This window comes from Lissotriton vulgaris, chromosome 12, assembly GCF_964263255.1.
Source record: "Lissotriton vulgaris chromosome 12, aLisVul1.2, whole genome shotgun sequence".
NCBI lineage: Eukaryota > Metazoa > Chordata > Amphibia > Caudata > Salamandridae > Lissotriton > Lissotriton vulgaris.
Window position 1 is genome coordinate 169077514 of NC_141700.1, and position 17547 is coordinate 169095060.

Genomic DNA, 17547 nt, shown 5'->3' on the forward strand with positions numbered 1-17547 from the left:
CCACCCCCCCCCCCCCCCCCCAACATACCCCCAAGAACCCGTCCTATGTCCGCAGAGCACTTGCACTTATTGCAGCAAGAAGTTCTCTCCCTGCTGCAAAAAGGGGCAATAGAGCTCGTGCCTGCCGAAGAAAGGGGAGCAGGGGTGTACTCCCTGTACTTATTGATTCCGAAAAAGGACGGGTCCCTAAGGCCCATTCTAGACCTCAGACCCCTCAACCAATACATCCTCTCGGAGCACTTTCACATGCTAACTTTACAACAAGTCCTGCCGCTGCTCCGTCGGGGCGACTTCCTAGCCACCCTGGACCTCAAGGATGCGTATTTCCACATTCCCATTCAACCAAGTCACAAAAAATATCTCAGGTTCACGGTAAACGGTCAGCATTACCAATTCAAAGTCCTGCCCTTTGGGGTCACTACCGCTCCCAGGGTTTTCACCAAGTGCTTGGCAACAGTGGCAGCGCACTTGCGCAGGGAAGGTATTCACGTGTATCCCTACCTGGACGACTGGCTCGTCCAGGCAAAGTCTGCCATGTCGCGGACCATTCACCTCCTTCACAGTCTAGGGTTCTCTCTCAACTACGCAAAGTCTCACCTGCAGCCAGCCCATGTGCAACAGTACCTGGGGGCGTCAATAGACATCCAGTCGGCCACGGCGCAGCCGGCCGCAGCCAGGGTCAACAGCATGCAAGCGCTCATCCGGAGGTTCCGGCCTCAGCAATCCCTCTCAGCACAGGTTTTCATGCAACTGATCAGCATGATGGCATCCTGCATATTCATAGTCCCGCACGCGAGGCTGCACATGCGGCCCCTTCAGGAATGCTTAGCCCGTCAGTGGAATCAGGCTCATGGACATCTAAAGGACCTAGTGTTGGTGACCGGTCGTGCTTACAACTCTCTGCATTGGTGGAACCCACAAAACCTTTGCAGGGGACGACCGTTCCAAGAGCCTGTCCCACAAATAGTGCTGACGGCGGACGCATCTCTCCAGGGTTGGGGAGCGCATGTCCTCCACTACACGGTGCAGGGGCTATGGACTGCACAACAGCAGAGGATGCATATCAATGCGTTGGAACTCATGGCGATCTTCATGGCACTGAAAGCATTCAAGTTGCACCTGTGCAACAAGGTCGTGTTAGTCCGGACGGACAACATGACCGCCATGTATTACATCCAGAAGCAGGGGGGCACGCACTCCCCGCAGCTGTCTCACCTAGCCCAGAGCATATGGAAGTGGGCCATTCAGAGGAACATCTTCCTCATGGCGGAGCATCTCCCAGGTGTCGACAACCAGATGGCGGACCTGCTCAGCAGGCACAGTCATCAGATGCACGAGTGGGAGATCCACCCGTCGGTTCTCCATCCGTACTTCCAGCAGTGGGGTCATCCGGACATCGACCTGTTCGCCACAAGCGAGAACGCAAAATGCCCAAACTTCGCCGCCAGGTTCCCACACCCGCAGTCTCAGGGCAATGCGATATAGATGAACTGGTCAGGCAGATTTGCGTACGCTTTTCCGCCAGCCCCCCTCATACCTCTGGTGGCGCGCAAACTGCGACAGCACTCCATGACACTCATCCTGGTTGCTCCAACGTGGGCACGGCAAGCTTGGTACACCACGTTCCTGGAACTTTCAGTGGTGCCTCACCAGCGGCTGCACCTCACTCCCAGCCTCCTCACGCAGAGCCATGGCGACATTCAGCACCCAGATCCACAACAGCTGAACCTTGCGATTTGGCTCCTGAGGTCATAGAGTTTGGATACCTGCACTTGCCTCCTGAGTGTATGGACATCATCAAGGAGGCAAGGCGACCAACTACCAGGGCCTGCTATGCGGCCAAATGGGAGTGGTTTGTTATTTACTGCTCCAACAATAACGTTAACCCGTTGGACGCGTCTACGCAAAACATCATATGCTACCTGTTGCATCTGTACCAATGCAACCTGGCGTACAGTTCCATCAGGATCCATCTGGCGGCCATAGCCGCTTACCTTCAAAACAGGCAACACCTTTCCGTTTTTAGGGTACCTGCCATTAAAGCCTTTTTAGAAAGGCTTAAAAGAGTGATCCCTCCCAGACACCCCCCTTCACCAGTCTGGAACTTAAATATCCTTCTCACCAGACTCATAGGGCCACCCTTTGAGCCACTCCATTCCTGTGACATACAGTTCCTCACCTGGAAGGTGGCCTTCTTGATAGCTAGTACATCCCTGCGTAGGGTCAGTGAGCTGCAAGCCCTCACGATTCAGGAACCCTACCTGCAAATCCATGCGAATAGAGTGGTGCTTCGCACCAACCCTAAATTCATGCCAAAAGTGGTTTCGCAGTTCCACATCAATCAAAATATTGAACTGCCCGTTTTCTTCCCTAACCCAGATTCGGTGGCAGACAGAGCACTGCACACCTTAGATGTCAAAAGAGCTCTCCTGTATTACATCGACAGGACAAAAGACTTTCGAAAGACTAAACAGCTATTCGTTGCATTCTCTCCACAACATAAAGGCAACCCTATCTCCAAATCAGGTATAGCCAGGTGGATTGTTAAATGTATCCAGATCTGTTATCAGAAGGCTAAACGCACACTTACAGTTCCCCCTAGAGCGCATTCCACACGCAAGTTGGGGGCTTCCATGGCTTTCCTGGGTAATATTCCTCTAGAGGACATATGTAGAGCAGCCACGTGGACCACTATACATACATTTACCAAACACTACTGTGTAGATGTACACTCCAAACAGCAAGCTGCTGTAGGACAGGCTGTTCTCAGGACTCTTTCAGACTGCTGCAGCTGGCACGGGCACCCGCAAGTAAGGAGGACACTGCTATTTATTCTATGCACAGATATGAATTCAGCAGCCCTCATGCCTCAAACGGAATATGCTACTTACCAGTATGCATCTGTTCTTGGCATGAAGGGCTGCTGACATTCATATCGCCCGCCCTCCTCCCCGGTGCCTGTCGCAGCTGCAGCTCTCAGAAGCATTTTCAGGCATGGTCATCACTTTCAGTATTACACTCCATCTCTGCCACAATGGCGAAAACAATCTGGGGATGGAGAGGATGCCCATGCGCACTGTAGTCCAGGGGAGGAGCCACCTATCTCGTGATACTTCGAAGACTCTTCCAGGACAACAATGTGCAATCATCCGGACCCAACACTAGGCGGCGATCTATGCACAGATATGAATGTCAGCAGCCCTTCATGCCAAGAACAGATGCATACTGGTAAGTAGCATATTCCTTTTGAGTTGGAGAGCCGCACCGAGGAAGCTCTCTCGAGGGGGGTGTCATAGCGCTACAAGCTATTTAAACGCTAAGTTACAGCACATGATTATGTTATCACGGGTCAGCAAAAGCTAATTTTATGAAACGTTTGAAGCAAATGCACTCCGTATTAATTAAATTGATTTTCTTGCGACATCGAATACACCTGCCACCGGAAAGATCAAGAGGATGTGGTGTAAGGGTGGGAGCTGCCGACGTTCGAACTGGGGAACCAGGTTCGAGTCTCGACGTCCGCTCAACAACCTGTGATTCTGGGCAAGTCACTTAATCTCCCCGTGCCTAAAAATGAATGTATTAGCGTAACGTAACTGGTGCTCATGTAAAGCGTCTAATTCCTTCGGGTCGAGTTTGCACTATAAACTGCAAAAACAAGACGTTGCCCGCCACACTCACTTTCCACTGTTGCGCAGGGCCTTGTCTTTTTAACTGCTCCTTTGCTGCTGATCAACTCCCCGCCAGGCACGATCCCCTCTGCTCACCTCACATCCGGTTGTGACAGTTCCCCCGGGAATTTGTTACCTCTAGCAAATCTTCAACAAGGAGCGTGTCAGCTCACTGCTGTGATGAGCCTGTCTGCTCACTATTTTGACGTCACAACGGGGCTGGGCTTCCACATTTTTGCGCCGTCTCCAACCGACAACAAGGCACTGATAGGGGCGGGCGTTCCTCCCTCGACCCCTCCCCGGCCCTCCTTCGAGCCCTCCTCTTCCTCGGTGTCTCCCACTCACCCCCTCTGGGCTTCCTGGTTCCACTCACCCTTGGCCCAGAGAGACATTCAAGAAGCGTCCGGCATGTGAACCGATCTAGCGCCCACCATCCCGGAGCCATGACCCTGCGGGTCTTCGGAGCGCTGTGCCTCATCCAGGCGCTATGCCTGGGCAGGTGAGACCCTCTCCGTCGTCACTCATACGCTCACACCACAGGGGCACTGGTGGGCCCCGGGGATGGAGACACGGGGGCCTGGGAGGAGCACAGGGGGCCCGGGGAGGAGTGCAGGGGGGGCCCGGGGAGCAGTGCAGGGGGGCCCCGGGGAGGAGGGCAGGAGCTCACTTTACCTGCCTCGGTGCGCTCTACACGAGCAGAGGGGGCTGGGTCAAGGAAGAATGCACCTGCGGGAGCCGAAAGGGTCTTGTTTGCTGTGACTTATGTGAATGGATTCAATTTGCTTGCCCGCTCCTCACGTTGTACGGCATAAGGATAGACAGGCTATTAGAAAAAAAAGTGCGTCGCTCGCGGGCTTAGAAAATCCTGAGTTGAGCGCGCATGCACATTAGGAAAACAACAGTAAAATTGGCTGAGGCTTGCGAGGGGGACAGGCACATTGCGTGTTCACACGCGCGTTCACATTTGCAGTCTGGCCTGCGCGTGCCCATCTCCTGTCTCCCTTGAGAGCCCTTGAAAGCCTAGTCGACGACGATAGGTCTGGCTGGCGACAGCGCTTCGCACTGCACCAGGTGCGAGACCTTTCAACTGTTGGAAGGGGCCAATATGGCTCACTGAGATTTAGTACAGTGCTGGCGTTAATGGACCATCACTGTTTGTAAATGTTGTGGTTGTATACTCCTACGGATGAGTTGGAAAACAGAAATGCTTGAATTTTCCTTTTGTATATTTTTTTACAGGCTTGGTACACTGTGGTAGGTGAGAGATTCAGAAGGTGGTATGCTACATGCTTTAATTGAACTTGGGAATTTCATTCTTTGCATGAGGCTAAATTACCTGATCTGTTGTTTATCTCAAGTCCATTATTTCTGTTGACCAGTATCTCACCTGATCTTCATCTGGTTGGTTTAGTCACAGGAAAGAGAAAGATCCATTAGAAGAGAAATTGAGAAACGATCTTCTGGCAGCAAGGGAGCAAGAGTTGATTGATCTCATTATCCGACAGTCTGCAGGAAAGTTAACAAGACGACCTGCAATCAGTGAGGTGAATATGGATACATTTTTGTAAATTAGCACTGTTTTCTACCTACTTCAGATTTTATGTTGGCAATGAAAAGATAATTAAGCAGTGTATTTTTTGACTTGAGGAATGGTATATTTTTCTAAATAATCACTGTATTGCTTTTAGCATTTGTGGCTGTAGATCCACATGCTCTGCAAACTCCTGTCATCTAGAGTTTGGTGCAGACTTTTTCAAACTTGTTTTTGTTGAAGAACTTTTTGGTTGCTTGGTACCTTTTGACCTCTCCCTTAGCCTACAGTTTACCAGGACAATGACTCCTCCTCAGATTGTTTTTTTCCGCCATTGGTTTCAAATGTTCAAGTGTCAGCTATGGTACCAACAATTTTCTTCGATGAAACATTTGGTATCGGATCATCAAAGTAATGGTTACTGCAAGTGAACAAGATATTACCAGTGCACTCACTGTGATTGGACTTGCCAGGGAATAGCTTTGAGGAAGCATTTGTTAGGAAAACCGGGTAGTGTCAAGAACAACTGTTAATGAAGGGTGTTATGGAGAGAAGGCATATAGGAAGCTGCCTCTCTGTATACACTATTCAAACACAAGGAGATGATGGACGGAATGCTGAAACTTTTCAGACACTCACCCCAAGTCACAGATCTGGGTTGAATCCATCATCGTTCTTTAGCTCAATCCGCCACCCCAGTTAAGACCCACCCATATGCAAATCAGTTTCGACCCTGTTCCTCATGGAAACAGTCCAGCTCGAACTGCCAACCAAGTCTTCCCTGGACCGGAAAGAAGCATCTTGGGACCGGTTTCGGGGTAACACCCCTCATCAGCTAGGCTAGCTTGAATCCATTGGCAAAGTGAGCAAGGACCCACGTGTGAGCATACCCTGCCAACTTAAGGCGAACTGTGCAGACACAAGGAGATGATGGACAGAACGCTGAAAACTTTTCAGACACTCAACCCCAGTCAAAGATCAGGTTTGAACCAGGGTGGCAAAGTGAGCTAAAGAACAATGATGGATTCAACCCAGATCTGTGACTGTGGGTGAGTGTCTGGAAAGTTTCAGCGCTCCGTCCATCATCTTTGTGTTTGCTTTGTTCGCCCTAAGTTGGCAGGGCATGCTCAGACGTGGGTCCTTTGCTCACTTTGCCACTGGATTCAAGCTAGCCAGGCTGATGCTGGGTGTTACCCCAAAACCGGTCCCAGGATGCTTGTTTCCGAGGTGGCTCTTTATATAGTGGACCAAAAAAAGGTACACTGTATAAAGAGTCCAAGCAAACCCCTAAGGACTTACAGTGGCACAAACGAAACACCAAATTCTCTCTTTTGGGGTAGTGTGGGCGAGCAGTATATCAGAGGGTAATGCTAAGCATTTATTGCATACACAAAGGCAGTAAATGAGACACACACTCAAAGAAATCCGACACCAATTTATAAAAATAACACTTACTTTTATATAAATTTGAATACCACGGTCATCAGAATCAGGTAACTACTTTTCGAGTTATGAATTTTTAGTTTTCAAAAGTTGACACTACAATTTCTGGGTGTGGTCATGTTATCCTATGGAGAAAAAACATTTACTGCATTCGGGCACTTAACAGTGACTTACGGGACCGTCCTTCTGGAGTTAAGGTGAGTATGGGGCGATGTCCACGGTCACACCAACAGATCACCTCCGGAGGCTATGGGACATCCAGGTGCAGAGGTGTACCCGGGTCGGGCGTCCCATTTACTTCAATGGGTGAATGGTCAGGTCCGAAAGAGGCTGCAAGATGGGACTGGGGAGCCAGTCCGGGGGAACCCAAGTGAGGGTGAGGCTCGACCCTTGAGATCCTCGGGCAGGTGGGGACACCCTTGGTCTACTTCTCCTCTGGCTGTGAGGCTCGGTGCGGTGTATCTTTTGGTGTTAGGTTTTTGTGCTGGAGTCCCTCACAGTTGGAGGGGGCCTGCAGAAAGGGGCTGCATACAGGACTGGAAGCCCAGTCTGGACAAACCTTAGGATGGGCTTAGCACCTGTAGGTCTGGGGACTCTGTTGGAACTGTCACCTCCCTTGGACTCGGGTTCTAGAGTGCGGATGCATAGGTTCTTTGATGCGTAGGGTGGTAGCGGTTGCATACTCACTCTTTGTCTTCGGTTCTGCTGCAGAGGGGCAAACAGGACAGCTGGGCCACTCTGGATTTGCGTCTCACTGTTCTGAAGTCCCTCGACGTACAGGTCAATCTTCCACTGCAATGGTGTCTGGACTGGACACAACACGCCTTGGCTGCTGCAAGGGGTCCGGCACTCCTGGTGTTGGTACTGTGCAGCTCCGGTCAGTCCTGGTGTCCCCACACTTGGAGGGAGGACGGGTCTGATCTAGAAGAGCATTGCTACCTCTTCCTGGGTGGTTGTGTAGTCGGTAGTCCCGGTGAGTGGCAGGTCGGTGAACTGTTTCTTGCTTCTTTGGTGCTGGCGGCTGTAGGGGAGTAGCTCATCTACTCCAAAGGGAGTTGGTTAGGCAATTTACGAGGCACTGGCAGACCTCCGGGTTTCTTGAGGTCTGTACAACAGCAGGACGAGTTAGTTGCGCCGTGAGGGTCAGGTGCATCATGCAGGCTGGCAGGGTTAGCGCCAAGTCAGTCGTGCTCCTCGGTTCTCTGGACAGCAGTTTTCTTTGTCCACTTCTTCTTTTGGTCCATTGAAATCTGAAATCCTCGTATCAGGGGGTCTCCTAAATATTCAATTTAGGGCTTTATGGGGGATTGAGGGGTAGTAGCCAATGGACTGCGTACACCTGGGGTCACTTCACCCACTAGATGACCACTTTCTTTGGGGAGTGGGCATCACCATTCCTAGAATTCTTAATTCTACTACACACAAGATGAGGGGGGGATTTCTAGATTTGTGTTCACATCAGGCTGGGTCACCCTAGAGGTGTTTCCAGCCTGGCAGTACAATATGCCTCCTGCACAGCTAATTCCCCCCCTGTCCTGGCAGCAAATGGACCCTGGACAGGGGGTTGGGATCCCCTTCCCTCTGTGGGAAGCCAGATTTGCATACCAAAGGCTGTGGGCTTTTTTAAGCTCCGTGCCTTGGAATGCTAATTTACCGGCCTTCCTGGGGGAAGGAGATGATAACACCTCTCCCCAGAGCAGGCATTGTTTCTGTCCCCTGAGAGCGGGGCTCTCACCTTCTATGGATTCAAAAACCTGTCTGTGGTAGCAGGCTGGAATGGACCAGTCAGCTAGCATACTTTGTGGTTGGTAGGTTCCAGGGGGTACCTCTAAGGAGGTACCCTCTGGGTACATGTATTAAGAAATCCATCAATGTGGTTTTATTAATATGGGGTGTTTGATACCAAACACCATAGGTTTCAGTGAAGCCATTATGCAGCTGGGGAACTCGTTTTGATCAGTGCCCTGTATATACCTTAAGATGGCTTCCCTGCTCACTTGCAATATCCAGTAATAGAACTAGACATCACAGGGGCATATCTGCTCATGCAGATATGTGCTCACAAAAAATATAATGCACCCTGCCTTAAGGATCAAATGCTTCCTGTAGGGGGTGACTTACATATATTCGATGCAGTGACTTTGGCATGACAAACAGGAGTGTGCCATGTCATGTTTTCAGTGGCATATGGATGAGTAAACGCTGCCTCAAACTTAATTCAGATAAAATGAAGTGATTCTTCTGGGAAACAATACTCGTCTCTGGTTGACCTCTTGCTGGCCATCGGAAGTGGTTGCTTTACCCCAACCCACCACAAAGGCTAAAAGCTTTGGGGTAATGCTTGATGACAAGCTTAACTTTAGCAAACAAGTCAACTCAGTTCTATCCTCCTTTTATAGCACTCTTATAATCTTAAGGAAAATCATAAACTTTCTCCCCAACAATTCTAGAAAAACAGTTATATCCTCTCTAATCCTATCTAAAATGGATTATTGTAATGGGATTAACATCAATCTTCAGGCACAATATCTCAATTTCTCAAGCAATCAAATATGTACATTCGCTAACGATCAAGAATCGTATTAAATTTAAGGCACTCTGCCTCACCTTCAAAGCTCTGCATGCCACAGTACCAGACTTTCAGGGAACATTCCTTTCTTGGTACTTTCCCAATAGGACCTTGAGATCAATTGGATCCTAGAAAGTTACCACCTTCAGTTTTATGAAAACCAAATTGGGTGGAAGCAGCTTCCTTGCGGGAGCAACCAAAGAATGGAATCTTCTGCCAATACACAAGATAGGCACCTCCTCTACAGGTTTTCAGAAAGCTTCTGAAAACCTGGCTTTTTACTCTTTCGCCCTACCCCTGCTCTCTGCTGAGCTAGCGCCAAGACACCCTAGGGTATGCGTAGCGCTCAACAAGTATTTTAACATAACATAGCTCATGGTTTGCACCATGTCATTTTTTTTTAAAAATATATCTTTTATTGAAATCACAGGATAAAATACAATGTCCTTAGTACATCATGGTTTCGATCACATCCTGAGGATGTCTGTCATAGTAGCAGGTGCATCACATTTCGCAATTGGACGATGTCACATGCAGTTCAACGATTGCGTGGAGTGACCGTTCCCATCTGCCCAGTACAGTAGTGTTTTTGCACAATAAAGAAATAAGCGAAATTAACGGGTGAACATTGCGAAACAGGGGTGCAAAAACATGGAAAAGAAAGAAGAAAGAAAAAAGAAAGGAATTTAGAGGACTGGGGGTCTGGGTGTGAGCGTGGTCGTCAACTTTATTTGTATTGGGTGTGTGGCCGCGGGTTGGGACCCGCATGCGCGCCACGCGGGCGTCTCGGAGCATTGTCAATGGGTTCTCACCCAGCAACGGGGTTGGTCCGGAGGGAGCCTGCGGCATGAGGTGCTGGGTGTGTATGAGGTGTCAGGCGGGCTCGTCCCGCGTCAGTTATAGCATGTCTGTATCAGTGGGTGCCACAGGGATACCCAGAGGCTGGGTGGGTGGGCCGCCGCCAGGAGGGGCAATGGCGCGGTGTGCAGTCGGCGATGCAGTAGGGTCCGCCTGGGTGTCTTTGTGTAGGGAGCCCAGCATCGCGTCCCATAGATCTGCGATCGGGAATTTCCGCAGACCCGCAGTTTCCTAAATTGTGTAAAATGGTGCTTTCGGCTTTCGCCCAGTTATCCATGGAGGCTCGCCAGTGTGTCGTCAGAGGGGGAGTGGACCGCTTCCAGTGTTTCGTAATCAACCGTTTAGCTGTTATGAGGCCCAAGTCCCAGAAACGTGAGGGTACTTTGTTATGTTTGGTTCTCTTGTAAACACCCAGTATGCATGCCTCCCACGTGTGTGGTATTTTCAGATCTGTGCAGTTTTCCAGTATTTGTATTAGTGCCTGCCAGTATGTCCGGAGATGTGAACAGCTCCAGATCATGTGTAGGATATCTGCACCCTCCAGGGTGCATCGTCGGCAACTAGCCGTAGCCCCCGGGAAATATGAGTTGATTTTGTCCGGGGATAGGTACGCGCGGTGTAGGATGTAGAATTGAATGAGTTTAAATCGTGCATTACGTGGAACGTTCCTCGGGCCCGCTAGCGCCATTTCCCACTCCTTCTCCGTCCAGTCCCTGCCCCTGTCTGTCACCCACTTATCTTTCAATGACTGTAGGCTTTGGTGTGTGTGCGATAGCAACGCGTATGTCAACCAATGCACCACATGCGTGCCGTTCCCCATAACATGTAGGTGTTGTATTAGTTGGTGTGTGGGTGGTTCTTCCGCTATTGATCCCCACTTTCGTGAGTATGTCAGTACTATGGAGGCGTGCAACAGGAATTGCCCCGCCGGTAGGCCGGTATCTTCCGCCAGTGTTGCAAAAGGAAGCAGTGCGCCGTCGGCATACAGATCTGCCATAGTGTCTATTCCCGTGCGCGACCAATGTTCTAGCGCTGCGTCTGAAATGGTAGTTGAGGCCGTGGGTGTGCCTAGGAGTGGCAAGGCTGGGGCGTATGGTTTTACGTGCTTAGTGAGCTTCAGGCTCCTGTTGTAGCATTTGACAGCGACTGTCGTGTGTAGCTGAGTCACTCTCCTAGCGGGCGCCAAGGGGTGGAAGAGGGAGTGGATCTGGGCGTGTGTCAACATATCATCGGCCGTGGCCGTGTCAGGTAGGTGCCTGCCCGCTAGCCAGGCCGTCACCCACTGCAACTGCGCCGCCAGGTAGTAGAGTTCTAGGTTTGGGACCGCGAGACCCCCATCAGCTACAGGGGCGTAGAGTTTCCTCAAGGCCACTCTAGGTCTCCCGGTATTCCATATCAGATCTCTGAGCATGGATTCCAGCTCCCGGAATGTGCGGGTTTGGACGTATATCGGGATATTGGCAAAATAATACAGGAGCCTGGGTAAGACAATCATCTTCGTAAGTGTCACCCTGCTTGGTACATTGAGCGGGAGCGTCTTCCAGAAGGAAATCTGGGACCTAATGGATGTGATCGCGCGTGTGAGGTTACCATCTAGTATGTCCTGGGGTGTCCTATAGATGTATATGCCTAGGTACCTAAACATGGTGTGGTGCCACGGTAACCGTTCTCCCTGGATCACTACCTCAGTATCAGGGACATTTTGGTCGAATGCGTACACCCCCGACTTCGCCCAATTAACTCTAAGGCCCGACATCGCGCCAAAGGACTGGAAGATTTCCGTCAGTTCCGGTGGCATGCATGTGAGGTCCCTGACGTATAAAAGCAAGTCGTCGGCGTACAATGAAGCTATGTGTAGTCCGTCCGCTAGGGGGATACCCCAACTCGCGCCTCTGTCTCGCAATATCGCGGCTAGGGGTTCTATCGCTAGCGAGAACAGCAAGGGGGATAATGGGCAGCCCTGTCTGGTTCCACGTCGAATCCTGATGGGATCAGACATCAGTTTGCCTGTGCGGACACGCACCTCTGGTTGTTTATATAACAACCCAACCAGTTCTATGAAGTTGTCACCTAAATCGAACTTGCGCAGGACTGCCAGTAAGTAGGGCCATTCGACCGAGTCGAACGCCTTTTCCAGGTCAAGAACCAGGCAGCCTGAACATGGCCATACCGGAACTGGGTAGGTCTGGACACGGTATAGCCTCCTTATGTTCTGGGAGGTGCATCTGGTGGGCACAAAGCCATTCTGGTCAGCGTGTACCAGAGCTGGCACAGAAGCCGCCAGACGTCTGGCCAAGGTCGACGCTAATATCTTATAATCCGTGTTGAGCAGCGCCAGCGGCCTGTACGACCCTAGGAGCATGCCATCACGGTCTGGCTTTGGAAGAGACACCAGTGTCGCCTCGTTCATTGACCGAGGCAGCGCTGAGTCTTCGAGCGCCGCCGAGTACACACTGAGGAGTTCCGGGATGAGGACGTCAGAGTAGTCCTTATAATATTCCGCTGGCAGCCCATCCGGGCCAGGGGCTTTACCATTGGAAAGTGCGAAGATGGCCTCCCGTAACTCGTCAGCTGCCAAAGGGGCACCTAGGTCGTCGCGTTGGTCGTCAGTTATGGTGGGCAGTGTTACGTCTTCTAGGTAGGAATCGATGGTCTCCCGTGTGACTAGTAGGCGAGATTGATATAGGTCGTTGTAGTGCGTCACAAATGCACCGTGTATTTGCGCCTGTGTGTGTGCTACCTGGCCATTGGCCAGCCGAATTGCAGTCACTGGCGGTGAGCGCTCCTCGCGCTGTATGAGCCAAGTTAACAATTTGCCGGGCTTATCCCCCCTGTGGTGTGTGCGCGCTGAGTGGGCCGCATAATTAATGTGTTTCAATCGGTCGATCAATCTGTCGTGTTTCGCTCGCGCTTCCAGTAAGGCAGTGCTGTCGTCATTGGTCGCAGATTGTTCTAGTCGGTGCAGGGTGGACTCTAGGTGTGTGAGGTCTAATTCCAGTTGTCGCCGGGAGCGGGCCTGCGTGCCCAGACAATAACCCCGGAGGACCACCTTGAACGCGTCCCATTCTACCAGGGGCGATGATGCAGTGCCAGTGTTTTCCTCGAAATATATGGTTTGCACCATGTCATGCAGCCTGTAATGGCAGTCTTCGTGGAATTTGTATGTGGGTCCCTTAGGGTGGCATAAGATGCTTCAGACCTTTGGGATCCTCTAGCACTCATACCCTAGGTACCTAAGGTGCCATTTACTAAGGACTTAGAGGTGCTAAAGGCATTAGCAATTGTAGCACAATTAAACAACACCTTGTCCTGGGGAAAGATCACTGGAACTGAGGTCTGCTTAGCAGACCTCAATTAACTGTCAGAGTCGAAAATCAGCATAAAGTAGCTAAAAGGGGGGCAACAAGTGAAGGGACAACTGCAACAAAAGCCCAGTTTCCTACAGTGACTATATTCAGATGATTCTCCTCAGGATTGTATTTATTGCCTCCACCAGGCTCAAAAGCCTAAATACTGCTAGATATGCAGTATGTTTTCTACAAAAGCTTTAAAGGATAGAGATGAAAGACTCTAATTGTGGCTTCAAAAATCAAAGGAGAAAAGTGCCTTAGATGAGGATAAATCAAGTTTGTCTTTAGAGACATCAAAAAAGGCCCATAAGAAGTCTTGTATTTAAGTTGCCTCTAAAACGACTCCAAAAGTAGAAGAGGTTTCTCTTTGGTCCTACATGTAGCACTGGCTAATTAAAGGATAAATGCCAAGAATATGCAGTGATCAGCAATGGCCTATTGCTGAGCCATATGATGGGTCACATGATGAACAGTACCAGTCAAGACATTATGAACCTTTCGGTGAAGAGTCCCAACCACTTTGTTGCAGTCACACCAAGTGTATGAGCCCACCTATGATGACCATAACTACCACGATCAAGACACTGTTCAGTTAGTGATTGCACTGGTGAGTGACTTAAGATTGTAGACGCCAGACTGATACAAGCCGTTTCCGGATAAAAACCTATAGCAAGGTTTGCCAGTCAGAAACTGCAAAGATTGACTGCTTGCTCTCAAATAACTGTACCAGTTTCACAGATTGTATCACCAGCACAAAGCCCATGTTCTGGTTACTTATGATGACCAAAATGAAAAAAAAAAGCTCTTGACCAAGACCTCCCTGCATGCGGTGAATATGTAGTTCCATCACTGGATTCTCCAAAGCCACTGATATTGCAGGGTTTCATGCCATTATTAAAAAGGCACCTAAACAATTTGATTTACTACTTCCAGCTATGGAGGTAAAGTTTTATTTTTTTGAAAACTTCAAAGATGCACCTAGGAAGTTGATAAGTACAATTTGAGTTATTGATCACATATGGAATTAAGGTTTCAGGACTATGGAAAAATTCAGCAACAGTATCAGCAGTGGTTCCTAGAATGGGCTATAAGTACACAGTACCGGACACTACACCAGCATGTTTGATAGTACATCCTGAAGCTGACTGTGTAGTAGTGCACAAAGAAGGTTGAGTTACCCTTCCACTTCCTGTATAGTGTCCCCTGAAAAGGAAGGCACGCGTGTTAAACAACATGGAAAAATAGTTTCTGCTACAGCAGCAACCATGAGAGCTGCTAATGCCATTGCAATTCATGGTAACTTTAACAGACAAATGTTGTCTGCTTTGGCCCCAATTTTAGATCATCTATCAGAAGCTAAATAGGAGGTGGCGCTAAGTATTCAGAGAGAGGGCGAATGTACATCAGCTGCAGTGAAGAGGCATCTCTCGACCAAGCAAACTCAGGATTCAGACCGCCAGAATGCAGCTGTTTTAAGAAGCCAGAAATCGCTGTGTTCATTTAGACCTCCAGTGCAATGCAGAATTTTGTACATGCCATTTGATGGTGACTTACTTTTTGGCAACACGTTTATGAGGAGCTTTAAGGTTTAAAGACAAATACAGAAACAGTGAAATCTCGTAAGTCCTCATGCAACACAGACACCAGGCCTTTCATCTTACAAAAACAGGACAGCCATCCTCTAGAGGAGGGTTCCAACTGTGCAGGTATCAACCGCACCACGTACAGCATCAACCATTCCATGCCCAATATCTACCTTAGGACCCAGATCAAAAGGGTTGTCGAAGAAAGCACAGACCCTCTGGAACTGGGTAATTCTGCACAATGTGTCATTACCAGTAGAATACCTACCGGGCAGGACGAGTTGGCATATTCCTTTTGTTGCAGTACACCCGAGTGTCCTGAATGGGAAATAAATCAAGCCGAGAAGATGTTCAGAATTTGGGGCAAACAAAAAATGTATCTCTTTGCAACAGACTTAAACCACAAATGCCAGTTCTACTCAATCAGGCGGAGGTTACCAAGGTCGTGAGGGAATGCCCTGTTGATCGCATGATCAGGGACCTTTGCATATGCAATTCCATCTCTTCCCCCTTATTCTGCAGGTCTTAGCGAAAATACTAATCTCACCTGCTTAGCCAAGACAGTTTTAGTTTCGGAACATCTTCTACTCTTGGAAGCCTTGCAGGTTCTACCGCCTGACCAAAACATTGGCATAATCCAATTTCCAGACCCAGCATTGCTGAGACTTCGCACTCGGCCAGAAAAAATGCCTGCTCTTGAGAAAGGTGTTCACACCTCCTCCGGCAGGATGGCATTTGATTAAGCATATCGGGCCCAGGGCCCTCAAGTCCCTGCCTCCTTTGATATGCGACCCCAGCTTCCCCCAGACCTGAGAGATGTCACTCCCTGCCCTAAGGCTCACTTGACACCAGGACAGGTGGGAAATTAGAAATGCAGAGAGGCGTAATGCACTGCCAGCCCAGTCACACCTCTAAGGTGGGCTGCCTGATGTGTCCCATCTTAGTTTTAGTAGAATTCGAACTGTGGGAAAGGGTTATGCTCACTCCTCACAGGAAGTGGTCATATGTGGGGTGTATTGACCCCAAGGGTAAGTAGCCCATTGGCTACAAGCATTCACTCCCCTTAACACCCCTAAATCTAGTATTTAGGGGAGCACCTGGCCACCAGGAAAGGAGAATTGACTGACTCAAGAAGAAGTTACCCAAGAGCCGCAAAAAACAAGAACTGAGGAGCAGTAACTGACTTGGCCCCAACCCTGCCAGCCAGCCTGCTGTCCCAGACCTGTGCGACATAGACTCGTTCTGCAGCTGTTCAGCGTCCAACAGCCTGGGAGGGCTGCCAGCACATCGCAAAGTAGCCAGCATCTCCTGGGCTGTACTGGAGGTACTTCCCTGCATCCCGCAAGCACCGAAACGCAAGCTCCGATTTACCGAACTGCTCACCCCTAGCTTAACTGATACAGCAGCCAATTAGGAGGATGTGATCTGTGCTCCCAGAGGACAGTCCTGTCTCCCCAGCAAGTAACGAGGTGCTAGACCATCCAAAAGCCCTCCAGTACTGGACCCCTTTCAAAATCCAAGACTTGTTGGTGGTCCATTCTGGACACCGACTCCACAGAGACCGACTAGCCGACAAAGGACTTCTGCACTACTGAAGCAATCATCCGGAGTGGCCCAGCTGTCCTGTTGTGTCCCCATCTCCAGGTAGTCACTTGAAGCAAGTGTCTGTGACCGCAGTGACCCGACCGTGCAAAGTACCTCTGTACCCAAGCCCCACAGCCCGAGTTCAAGTGAGCTGATGATGTCTAAAGCACCCAGAGACCCCCAAGGCCTGAGCTCATCTTTGAGTACTTCCGTGCTGGTCCCTCAATCCCTGCCTCTAGCCTCGTTTGGCGGGCCCATCGAAACAGAGTGCCTCTGACCGCTGCGACCTGCAGGATCAAAGACCACTGCACACAAGCCCCACAGCCTGAGTCCAGATCAACTGAAGGTGCATCCTGGTTCCAGATACCCTGAACACCCAAGCCCCTCTTGAGGTTCAAAGCGGCAGCCACCCCCCCTCCCCACCCACAAGTCTTCGCTTGCAGCTTTATTTTGCTGTACCCATTTCTCGTCGACTTAAATGGTTCGCGTGACATCAAAAAGCATCTCTGCACCCAGACGCCCCAGAGCCAACTGAGGTGACCTTTTGGTGCTGTCTTGGACCTTCCCCCCTACTTACCCTAAGTCCTGTAAGTCGTTGACAAGTTGTCCTATGCAGTGTATGTTTTCCCCATAGGTTAACATTACCGCTAATACAGTCTACTTAAATACTGAAAACCTATATTGAAAGTTTTTACCTGCTCACAAAGATCTTGGTGCCTAAAATAATATAGAAAACAGTGTTTTTTATTTAAAAAAAGAAATTGGTGTCAGATTTCTTTATTGAGTGTGTCTCATTTATTGACTGTGTGTACAACAGATACGCAACACTCCTCTTTGATTAGCCTAAGCTGTCCACAAAATAGAGCACTTGAGATTTTTAAAGAAAGCCCTGTAAACCAGTACGGGTTGTCTGGACTTTATACACGGTGTACTTTATTTTAGTGCACTAAATAGACAG

General features: G+C 49.7%; 1 protein-coding gene across 1 annotated transcript in view; it reads left to right on the forward strand.

Annotated features, from left to right (window-relative positions):
• BRD7 (bromodomain containing 7) overlaps positions 1-17547 on the forward strand; it is a 266204-nt gene that overhangs the window by 119493 nt on the left and 129164 nt on the right. Inside the window, exon 8 of the mRNA XM_086947699.1 lies at positions 5083-5215. Within this exon, the coding sequence (XP_086803825.1) occupies positions 5083-5215 (133 nt within the window). The remainder of the gene's footprint in view (positions 1-5082; positions 5216-17547) is intronic.